The following is a 12,545-nucleotide window of genomic DNA, read 5'->3' on the forward strand; positions in this document are numbered from 1 at the left end:
CCTCAACCAATTAAGCAAAGGGGTGTGTATGGAGGGGACATTGACTGTTGCCATGTCTGACCAGCCATTATTGTTTGATACTGACTAGCTTTCCATGTCCATCACGTCAGGCCCTGCCTACATTCAGCACAAATATTGCTTCGGCAGGCGATAGTCACTCGCATGCATTTGCTCGTGTTTGACCGTGCACTAATCCTAACCACTCTCCCTACTTATATCTAAATCTAACCAGTCCAGCCAACAAAGGCAACAAATATGAACCAATCAGAGAGAGAGTAGGGCGGTTTATGTCCTTGCTCTTACAGGAAAAAAACAGGTGAACAGGAAGGGTACCAGTTGCATCAGCTGGAGCTAATAAAACATGACTTAGCAAAATCGCAGATTTGCTAGATAAATATATCATTATATCATAAATAGCAAGAGTCCTTCATAATACAAAGAAGCAATTTATTAGTTACCGCTCATATACAGGGATTTTGTGGTGTAAATGTGGCTTTCTCTGTAAAAATGGTCCATTGTGCCAAGTTGTCCACACACAATAAGACCATCCGATCTTCTCACCTCAGCCCAAGCGAAGTCGAACTAATAAATAAAATGTGATTTTTCAGAGGAAAGCCAAGTTATCTCACTGTGTTTAACTTTACATCTCTTAAATGAAAATGACAAGTCTGACCTCACCTCGTCCCTTTGTACAAGTAAAAAATATGTATATTGTTCACATGTGCATGTGTTTTTTATTTCACAGATAGCGAATCTGCCACCTTTTATAAACCTGCTGTGCTATAAGGACTGAAATCATCAGAGAGCCAACCAACTACCACATGATCCTACCTAGTCATTTATAGTCATACAGTTCTGACATCCCCAAAAACTCAAATATTTGGGAGAAAAAAAAACCAAATGATGCTGCCTGAGGTTTAAGAGACATACAGTATTCTGTATGTTGTAGGTTGCAAGCTGAGGGATGACAGACAGAGGGACAGAGGAAGGACGTCCTTCCTGCCTTTGTATCCTGTGTTCTGCTGACAGAAGCTGGTTTTTCGGAGATGAGCTCCTCAGAAACCAGATAACTGTCGAGCTGAGAGTGTGTTTTCCCCTGCAGTCACCAACCACTGGAATGATCTTTTTCATAACCTCTTATTAAACATTTAATATCATCAGACATTGTGTGGAATTTCACAAGCCCAGAATAAAATGCATGTATCTGTACAGCTGTTGCTGCATCACATCTGGCATTGAACATCTGCAGTCTTTATTGTGCTTTATCCCTTCGTATTAATGCACAAATGAACAAAATCCATGCACTTTACTTCATAAAATCAGGGATAGCAAAATATGTTGTCTCACAGGATTTTGAGGCTGTTAACCTTTCTCTTCAGTGACGTGTCAAGCATCACTCCCTGATGACGTTGAGTTAAAATGATGGTTCCTTGTTCTGCTGAATGTGATTCATTGTCTGTTTGGAGCAGTAGCACACCCACTGCAACCACACACTCACATACAGGAGGACATGTTGGATGCTACTTACTCATTTAAACTCTCTGGTAGGAAAAGGAAAAGTATGGGAGACCCTTTTCAAGAAAACAGATGGCACAAGTCAGCACATACACATTAGAGGATTTATTTTTATGATAGAATGCTGACAGAGAGAATCTAATGGGAAGTGTCCTTTCCTCAGTTTATTACAGGAAGGCCTCAATCCAAACATCCAGCATTTAGGGCGTGAATCCTGGAACCGGCTGCCACCACAGCCAGAACCTAAGATAGCCACTTATCTCCAGTCCATAATTGAGGGAGTCTTAGATTTTATCCTCTCTGATCTTTTAACTCTCAACTGCCTTCACTGCTCCTCTCCATTTCAGTCTAAAAATACAGCATAAGGCAGCAAGTGGCAATGCAGGAAGCAACGTCATCATATTTCGTCACACATAATGACTTATTTTATTGTATGTGTAAGGTGTAAATTTCAGTAAATTGGGCTGTTCCATTAATGTTTCCACACAGTTCCAACGTCCAACCTCCCCAAAAAACAGGAAGTCTTTCTAGTCAGGAGAAATATTGGCCAAGCACCTTACCTACCCTCTGGTTTCCTGAGAAAGCTGGGAGGAAACTGCCGAACGTCGTAAAAGTGGTGACCTCAGCACATATTTGTGCCTCTCCAGCGGGCCATGACCACATAGCCCCTAGACTACCCCAGCTCTGCTTGTAGATACATGGAAAGAACCCGGACAGGGCAGCCCCCAGATTGACTTTGGAGACATCGGGGAATAGTCCGAGTGTGTTTGTTTAAGTCAGCAGAAAATACTTGTCAGTGTGCTGAATACTACAGAATTTAATATCAGTATTATGGACAAAAGCAGTTGATTTGTCACTGCCAAACCTCCGTGTCCATGTATAATGATTCACCTGATCATGAATGATTAGCTTATTTGATTGAGTCCCCTTTAAAAATCAGTGCTGCTTTCATCTGTCTACACTGAGAAGTGTTCTGTTTTCCCTTTTTTGTGATTTATACACACTGCACTCCCTCCTTTTGAAGAACAGAGTACTGCAGAGTCAGCAAAAGCTACTCAGATCACATGACAGATCATTAGGTGCAACCGTTTCAAACTTCCTGTGCATTGTGCAAGGCTTGTTTTAACATATTCATTAAAGAAAACAGTGACTTATCAGAGAAGGAATTAGTACAAGTGCATTTACATACACTGTAATAGTACCCTTACTGGTGTGTTTCTTTGCTCTATGCATAAGTAGTTTGTGAGTGTAAGACATGGGCACAGCACTGAATACTGCTGTTATCTGTTTGGTGATGCCATCTTGTGGACAAAGAGTTGCATGTCAGAATCTGTGCAGTGAGGACCCATCAGTGCGCATGGCAGTTTCCCAAACATCTTTGCTGTTGGCAGTTACGGCGGGTGTGTACGTGGTTCAGTTTTGACAGTCTTGCTCGTCAGTTTCCCAATCTCAGATGGTGGCCAGCATGTTCTGTGGATGTCAGTCAAAAACTGTCTCTTTAAATATTTGCTCTGCTTTGCTTTGAACCTGCCTGAGCGATTGCATAATCCTGGAAACATTGACATTAACAAACTGTTTGTAGTTAGTACAAGCATTCTCAAAATAAAAACCAAAGCACAAAAATGTCCTTTGGCCTTGTGCATAAACAGTGTGTACGCACTTAAAGTGTTAAGAGTGTTTGCTATCTTTTACATGCTGTCCCTAAGTGTCTCCCTGTCATGAAGCTTCTGTGTGATTCTTTGCATTTTGTTGGCTTTTAGTAAATCATATTTCAACCAATGGATATAAATATAACTAAAGGAATAGTTCACAGTTATTTTACAGTTTTGTAAAAATGATGAGAAGAAGTTACTCATCACTTTCATTAATCACGTTTTTGGAGAGGCTTTGCTCACACTGTGCAGAACAGAATATACTGACTGGGTGAGTAACATGTTAACATTCAAACAAACACTGTAAACTCTGATTTGTGAGTTTCCCAGCAGTGAATCAATATTGCTGCCCCTGATATCCAAACTATTGACTTTGACGACATCATGGTCCTTTAGCAGTAAACTAATCATTGACAGAGGGGATGCTTAAAAGACTAAACAGGGACAAACACACAACACTATTTGTCTCTTCAAAGGTTCACTATGAGGATTGAGGTTGCTCTCCAGCTGGGTCTCTGTGGCCTCTGTCTAACGCTGGCGCTTCTTGGAGAAGGAATGTATGTATATTTCCTATTTCATTAACACAATAGCAAGGATCTTGTTTTTAATTTAATTAATTGATACTAGACCAATAAAAAAAAAAAAAAAGATTTCATATGTGTCTTTCAGGGGAGTGGAACTTCCTGACCCACCAGCAGTGAACTGTGTTTGGAGCCGCTGGTCAGAGTGGAGTTCTTGTGATCCTTGCACCAAAATCAGAGTGAGTCTATTAAAATAGCAACACTAACTTAAACGACTTAAACAACATTAACTTGTGCTTTTTGCAAACCACGGATATGTTACATTATACATTGTATACGTCACGTATGTATCATATCAAAATTACTAAAGTGACATACTATATGAGCTGACTTCGTCTTGGCAAAGTGGAGGGGATGGTGGATGGCGTGACATCTAAGCGAGACGCCTGCCAAGCTGCAGACCTCTGTTCAAGACAAACAGCAAAACAGGTTGTTTTTTTAGGGAGACATCCTGTGTTTACATTGGCTTTTGAGCAACCAAATATTGGTGTTTTTAAGGGAGTTATGCCTGTGTTTCCAGCACATTTATAGCTACCAAATATGGGTGCTTTTTAGCAAGTCTTCCCTGTGGAGCTAACTTTTTAGCACATTAGCTAACCTTAGCTTTGATAGCAAAACAAAACGGTGGACATCATTTAAGTGTTGTCCTCGTTTGTAAGATCGGCATAGTAATCAACCACAAAGCTGATTGAGAGCATATGGGTCAGTCTGGTCCCATTGGTTAGTTTTTACTTTTTTCAAGTAACACTCGCAGTCCCGGAGAGTGAGTAAACCTTACATGGTGCATTTGCAAATTCAATCTGACGCTCTATACTAAAATTAGAGCCCTGTTGGTCAAAGAAAGAGAGAGTTGCATTTTTACAAACCCTGTGTTTCCAACGATTTTTAAGCTACAAAATAAGTTTGATTTTTAGCATGTCATCCCTGTATTTCTGACTGCTTTTGAGCTTCCAAATATGGATGTTTTTTAGCCATCCATCACAGTGTTTCCACAGGGGATAGTGCCAAGAAAAGCAGTAGTTTTTCACTGAGACATCATTGCATTTCCAGCCAGGATAGTGCAATGAAAAGTTTTTTATTTTACCAAGCCATTGTTGCGTGTCCAGCTGGGATTGTGCCACCAAAGACAGCTATGTTTAGCCAAGACATGATCTTTTCTAATCATAACCAAGCTCTTTTGTGTCTAAACATAATGACACATTAACCACAGTGTTGTTAAACCGTAAGGAGACTAAAAGTTTGAGAAGCATACAGTTGCAGAAGCATACAATGTCAGCATTTATTCTGGCAATTGGTTTGCAAATTGACAAGATTGTTCATACAGTGTTATATCTAAATAGTCTTTAAAGTTTTAAGTAAGGTCTGTGACAATCAGCCAAAAAAGGCACATAAAGGTTTTTTTTACTTATAAATCTGTTACACAGTTTTGCCAAGAGCCTTATACGTTTAACCCTTTTCACTGTGTCTGCAGTAACTGCTGCCTTTGTGAGAAAGGTTTGTGAGAAAGTAGATGCTTAACAAAGTGTGATATCTTTTGCAATCCTCAGAGGCGCTCTCGCAGTGTAGAAGTGTTTGGCCAGTTCGGAGGTGATTCTTGTCAGGGATCAATGGGAGACAGGGAGTCCTGTGTCACAGATGCTGCATGTGAACTACCGCCTCCCCCTCAGTGTTCTGACTCAGAGTTCCAGTGTGAGTCAGGTAATTCAGCTTCTTTTATGTCACCTACAGTACATTAATCTTTGTCATGCTTAGCCCTGTTAGCTTAACCCTCATCTTTACACAGGTTCCTGCATCAAGAAGAGGTTATTGTGCAACGGTGACTATGACTGTGAGGATGGATCAGATGAGGACTGTGATCCCCTTCGTAAACCCTGTGGTTCCTCAGTCCTGGATAGCAATGAGCAAGGCAGGACGGCAGGATACGGGTAAGAGTGAGTTACCAAAGAGCAATTCAGATGGCATCAAGAGTCATTATATAGTAATATGACAGTGAAATGGGGGCTTTGTCACAGTGGAGAGCACTTACATTAGGACAGCACAGTGGCCCATTCATGGTGATCCTGTAACAAAAATTAAAGCTACACTTTTTTGTTTTATAACTGTCACTATATCTTAGTGCTCATGATGGCATTTCCGAGAATAATGAAAACAACCAATCAGGGACCGAGAAGTCTCTAAAGCAGAATTTATAATACTGCATTGAATTGACACCATGCCTGCACTGTAGGCTCTGTGTAGATGCATACTCTACACCATAGCCTGACATGCACCTCCCCAACCTGCTGTTAATTTTTGTTAGCTGAAAACCATTTCCCTCAGTATAAACAAACAGTTAAGAAACAATATAGACAATAAAAGACAATAAAGCCCCATAAAGTAGCATTTTAAGTCTTGAGTGTGATTTATCCCAGGAAAATCCGATAGCCACTATGCTAATTTAAGCAATTTAGAATGCCATAGACTCATGCTAATACCATTAGCATTCTGTATATGTGGAGCTGTTGTTCCCAGCTTCATATGAGTAAAGAAAAATTCTGCCAGCCCCAAGACTAATATATGCCATGTAAAATGTCATATGCCTAAATATGCTAAGCTAACAACATTAGCATATTGTTTTTTGTTTTTAGTTGGGGGGGGTTTATAGGCTAATGGTGTTTAATATTGTTGCTATTAAGTCATGTTTTATGTGTGTTTCTGGTGTGTTTATAATCAATAAAGTTAACTGCACTTCACAGAAACTTGACCCAGTGGCACAGAAACCCTACCACCGACCAGCCTTTTGGCGGTGTAAATTGCCAACCAACACAATCACACCAGCATACAACTACAAATTTGTACAATGTTGTAGCCCACTCCACACAGAGCCTAGCACAACTATGAATCAGCCTTAAGTCAGCTGTCAATCATGCCAGTCACTGCTTGTGAACTGCAATGAAACTGTTAAACTATGCAGCATTGATCAAGATTCTGTTACTGCATTGCCTATTTCTTGCCTCAAATGTTGTCACAAACATATGTAAGTGTAACTTAAAATATTAACTTTTGCTCCAGCTGGTGGGTGGTGCATCATGTTGAGTTTGCAACATGGCGGCCGGGTCACACACTTTCTCATTTTACAGATAAACAGTACACTAAAATGTGTCTCTAAAAACAGAATCTTGATTCATATTTGATCAGCACTGCCTAGTTTTACATTTTGACTACAGTTCATGAGCAGTGACTGACATGATTGACAGCTGCTCTTCCTGAAAATGGCCTGTGATTGGCCAAAGTTTCTCATAATGGGCTAGATTTTCCAAAGCATGAAAACAGAGTAAAGGTGAAATGTCTAGTGTTCTCTCTGACCACTTGAATTACAATATGGGTGATTTTTTTGCCCAGTGACACCAAAATTAAACTGCCTACCCCAGCTTTAATTAAAGCAATATTTACAGGAGATGCTTTCTTATTTATTTTGTATTATTATTAACTGAATTGTTTTTAAGGTTCTTTTTGAAGAATAGTTTGACATTTTGGGAACTATACTTATACTTTACTAGTTTCTGTCTTGAGATGAGAACATATATACCACTCATGTCTTTATGATCAAAAGTCAGAAAAGAAAGTCAGCTTAGATTAGTTCAGCATAAAGCCTGGAATCAGGGGTAAACAGGCTGGTGGTCCACAAGTTAAAAACATTTCCCAAAATATCAAACATGACTAGTATACTCGAGTACTCATCAAACTTTAGAATTTCAATGAAATACGCATTATTCTGTATATAGTCTTGAAAGTGGCTACTATGTCCATCCGCCAGAATCAACATATTGGGTGCAGATCCTCGAATGAACCCCTTCAACAATGATTACTTTAATGGGAGGTGTGATCGAGTGAGGAATCCAAACACTGGGAGGGATGACAGGCAACCCTGGAATGTTGGCGTGCTCAGCTATCAGGTTAGCCATAACCATTTCTCCTACTTTATACTGAGGATTCACTCACAAAGCATATCTGTATTTGTGTAAAATGGTGATGAATATGCAGTATGCCAATGAGGATTCCATAACATTCTGTTTATTGGCTCCCTGTCTTTCCAGACTCTAGTGGAAGAAACCTCTTCTAGAGAGATCTATGAAAACACACACAGCCTCCTCAGGGAAATGCTGAAAGAGATGAGTGTTAAAGTTGATGCTGGACTTTCCTTCAAATTCAGTCCAAGTGAGCCGTCTATGTCCAAGTCTGCTACAAAGGTGGATTTAGACTATCAATATGAGAAGAAAACAATGATTCGTGAGGTCTCAGAGTACTCCAACATTCAGGTAAATATCAGCCAGCGACAAATATATTTAAATAGTTCATAGCACACATAGCAACACTGACCAAATAAAAAAAGACACAATTGTGTGCTAATAATGTAATTGTGCTATCACAAACAGAAACAAACCATCTGCATGCGAATTTACTAATACTTCTCTCCTGCATGTTTAGAACAAGAGCTTTATGCGGGTGAAGGGCAAAGTACAGCTGAGCACCTACAGGATGCGCTCCCGTGAGCTCGTAACAGCAGAAGAATTCATAGCACATGTCAAATCATTGCCTGTGCAGTATGAGAAGGGTATTTATTTTGCCTTCCTGGAGGACTATGGAACTCACTACACCAAAAATGGGAAGACTGGCGGCGAATATGAGTTGGTCTATATCCTCAACCAGGACACCATCAAGGCAAAAAGTATGTGTATCCCAGCAAGTGACTCTTTTAAGACTACTTGTTATGATGAGAATTTTCTCAATTTAGAATACTGACTACATTGAAAAGTGATAAGCACTAAACCTCTATATCTCATGATTCTTGCAGATCTGACAGAGAGAAAGATTCAAGAATGTGTCAAAATAGGCATCACAGCAGACTTTGCAGACACCGATTTGACGAAGGCAAACTTCAAACGCGACGGCTGTGATGACGTAACAAAAAAAGATGATGGTGTGCTTTCCCTGTTTTACCAAATCACACTTAGAGAGACGATTTTTATCTGATACCTGCAGATTTCTCAAGTGTATCTTTATAAAATACTCAAGACATTAGGGACAAACTCCACACCTTATTCCATGCAAAATTGAATTCTAAAGTGAAGACAAGGCTAGTATGAGGCTTTAGCAGTCTGAATTAAGGCCCTGTCCGTGGCTGTACAGATATTTTTGAAAACAGATATTGTCTTCTACGTTTTGGCCTCTCATCCACACGCAAATAGAGTTGTAGGTCAATAAAATGGAGACTTTTGAAAACACGTTTTAGGGTGCAGATTTTCCAAAACTTTGGTTACTTTGTACTTGTGGATGTTTGAAAAGGAGTGTTTAGGAAACAATAACAACATCTCCTCAATTCACACATACCCACTGTTGCTTCGTGTAATGAGCATGCGCCAGAAACAATAACAACACTGACAGACCACTGGTTTGTTTCCGTTTTATTTACACTGCTTGGTCTTAAGACTACTTTACACTTAAACTTAGTATTGCTGCACCACATCACTGATAAATGGAGGCGTCTGATACATTCAGTGTTATTTGATCTAACTTAGGATTCTTAGTTCGTAGTCAACCGGAAACAACAGTTTTAGATCAGGCCCGGTGGAACCAGCAGACAGTGGGACAATTTTGGGAGTTTGATAGTTGTCAATGAGGAGTGGATGAAAAATGTTAAGTATAACCTTAAATCGAAGAGGAATCAACGGTGATGAGATCTCCAGTAGGTTTTTTTTAAAAAAGTAACGTTAGCCTATATACCTGACAAGGGGAGACTGCAGAGGACAGCTAATGCCAGCTGTTTGGAGTAGTTTTTGAGTTCTAGTGTTAATGGAGATACTTTATTTTTATTGTTTTCAACAGAGGTGGAAAATATCTGTTTTCCAATATATCTGTTTACATGTAGACATTGCCAGCTTATCCTGGCATTGCAACTACAAGGACATATCCCTCTGCTGTCGAGGAAACACAAAGACAGTGTGAAAAAATTAACTATTGAAGATTATATTAAGATAGACTTGCAAAAGTCCAAACCAAACCTCTCTTTTCTCATTGGATAACTTTTCTTTTACATTGTGCACAATTATTGTGAGGTGTACTGAGTAATGTATCAACTGTGCAAAGTCATTTTAAGTTTTTTCCCCTGTTGCTACACAGTTGATACTCATGGAAAAGCAGTGGTGGACAAGGTGATGACATCAGTCAAAGGAGGTACCCTGGAAAGTGCTGTTGCTATGAGGGCTCAATTGAATAAGGAAGGAGTGATGAACGTCGCTACATATCAGAACTGGGCCCGGACCATTGCTGACGCCCCTGCACTGCTCTCCAGTGAGGTAGCTATGACAGATTGGCAAACTGAAGCTATTACATCATTATAGGTGCCACGCTATGATGACAATGTTTTTGCCGTTAGCAAAGTCAGTCCACCACATATGTATCACAAGTATTGGATGGATTACCATGAAATTTTGGATTTCACAAGGATGTATCCTAATGACTTTGGTGATCCTCTGACTTTTCATCTAGCACCACCAGCAGGTTGTGGTTTCAATTACACTCTAGAGTATCTTTACTTGATGAACTGGCACACAGTTGGTACTTGTACTTACAGCTCCCACACGATGAATCTTAATGACTTTATTGACCGTCTGACTTTCTGGCTAGTGCAACCTTGAGGTCCACATTTGGTCAATTTAGTGAAATTTCTCAACGGCTAGTGGATGGGTTATCATAAAATTTGGCACAGGCATTCATGTTCCCCTAGGATGATTTGTAATAATGTTGGTGACTCTAACTTAACACCATTACGGTCAAAAGTTGGTCATTCGTCCAATACTTTGATTTAAGTACCTGCAAAACTTATCGCATTCCCATCAGCCCCAGCTGTACTTTGTTTACTGCTAATTATCAAATGTTAGCATGCTAACACGCCAAATAAAGATGAAGAACCTAGTAAAAATCTGTATTTGAGCATTTTGCGCATGTTTGCATCCTGCTGTTAGCATGTAGCTCAAAACATTGCTATTCCTAGTACCCTTTTCCCACCAAAATAAACATATTAATGTGGGTATTTTTAAATGTAGGAAAACCTGCTAAAAGTAGGTGAAAGACTCTTTTCCCATTGCAAGTAGACCTGAGCTGTGTACAGGGCTCTGCAGTAGACAAGTATACCTTTGTTTTCTTGCTGGTGTGTCACGTTCAACATCACAAATACACTGGAAAACAGGGTTAGTATACAGCATAAAAGCCAGTAAAAAAAGTAACGGTGATTGTCTCTATTTTATAGCTGTTACTTGTTACGGGGATGGACAGTAGTTTGTGACGGCGCATCATTACTTTATGCTGAAAAAGTGGCAAAAATTAGCGCATCCACCCAGGTATCATATTTCCATCACTGCCGATCAAAGTCAATTGAAGCTGAGGCCAATAAATACCCATGACTAGTTCAGAGTCATTTGTACCAGGATTTGTGCAGATTGTAACCTTTCCCATGAAATACAAAAGCCACATGTCAGCGAGTGTTAGTGGGTTTTTTGTCCAGTAGGAAAGGTGCTTAAATACAGCCTCACAGAGCCGCTAGCATGGCTGTGGCAAATGAAAGATACAATATCATTTTTCTGTTATTATATTCTGGCAAGTGAAATAGTGCACATGTTCTGTTGCTTCTGACAGCCGGAGCCCATCTATAATTTAATTCCATTGGAAATGCCAGACGCCAACGCCAGGATATCCAACCTGAAACAGGCCACAGCGGACTACGTGGCAGAGTACAACGTGTGCAAATGTAAGCCCTGTCAGAACGGAGGCACTCTTGCTCTGCTGGATGGGAAGTGTATGTGTCTGTGCTCTCACCTGTTTGAAGGCATGGCCTGCCAGAATTTTAAAGGTGATAAAGCTAAACACCCAGGTAAGAGATACATCCAAACATACAGTATCCCAGCTTACCAACAAGGCCATTCACATCAGTGTAGGTCCTTTGTCTTTTCTGTGTTAATTTGGACAATGTTTTGCAGGTACAAGACCGACTGTTAATCAGGAGGGTAACTGGTCATGCTGGTCTAGCTGGTCCAGCTGTAGTGGAGGGAAACGCACCAGGGCACGCGGTTGTAACACAGATGGGCTCCTTGGAGCTACGTGCAGAGGAGACACCAGCAGTGAAGAATACTGCTAAGCAGATAGATTATCACTGAACAATCTCTCTTGTTCTTTCTCACTATGTACACACACAACCTACGTCTAAAAGATAAAAATCAAAAGACCTTAAGTCATGAACATTGTTGTCTTTACATGCTTGGTTAGGAGAACAGAGCCATCTTGAGGTTGGTAATGGATAGTGCAGTTCATAAAATTATAGTTTTTTAATGTGCATGTAGATAGATTTTTTTATTCTCTGATTTAAATATATGGAGTTTGAGTATACAGTGTCAATTGTAAATATGGACTCATATGAATTTAGTAGAAAATATGCTCTGAAAATAAAGGACCCATTGTACACCAGCACTCAAGTCTATGAGAATTTATTTTTGTACAAGTGAAACAAATCAAATGAACATCAAAAGCTACAAAACAAGTATAAAGCATATGTGTATCATTTTAATGAAGATGTGGTGCCACATTTCTCCACTGTATACTGTACACTTTGATGTTTGCATTGTGTCGACACCAGGGCTAATTTAAGTGCCTGAGCCCAAAAAGTTCTCTTTATTTGTCACAACTTATTGTTGCTCCATTATGAGATAATAAGTCAGATTAAAAGCTCCTACTCAAATCTTTTCATTCAAAAGTCTTAACTGTC

At 39.8% G+C, this 12,545-nt stretch overlaps 1 protein-coding gene across 1 annotated transcript; it reads left to right on the plus strand.

Annotated features, from left to right (window-relative positions):
• The first annotated feature begins 3,614 nt into the window (after positions 1-3,614).
• Positions 3,615-12,250, plus strand: c9 (complement component 9). Its single transcript, XM_049603614.1, has 11 exons — positions 3,615-3,724; positions 3,837-3,927; positions 5,296-5,446; positions 5,532-5,673; positions 7,545-7,683; positions 7,825-8,046; positions 8,216-8,456; positions 8,583-8,708; positions 9,908-10,083; positions 11,423-11,657; positions 11,764-12,250. The coding sequence occupies exons 1-11, from the start codon at positions 3,651-3,653 to the stop codon at positions 11,919-11,921; spliced, it is 1,755 nt and encodes a 584-aa protein (XP_049459571.1). The 5' UTR covers positions 3,615-3,650; the 3' UTR covers positions 11,922-12,250.
• The last annotated feature ends 295 nt before the right edge of the window (positions 12,251-12,545 follow it).

This window comes from Epinephelus fuscoguttatus, linkage group LG18 (genome assembly GCF_011397635.1).
Source record: "Epinephelus fuscoguttatus linkage group LG18, E.fuscoguttatus.final_Chr_v1".
In the NCBI taxonomy this organism is placed as follows: Eukaryota; Metazoa; Chordata; class Actinopteri; order Perciformes; family Serranidae; genus Epinephelus; species Epinephelus fuscoguttatus.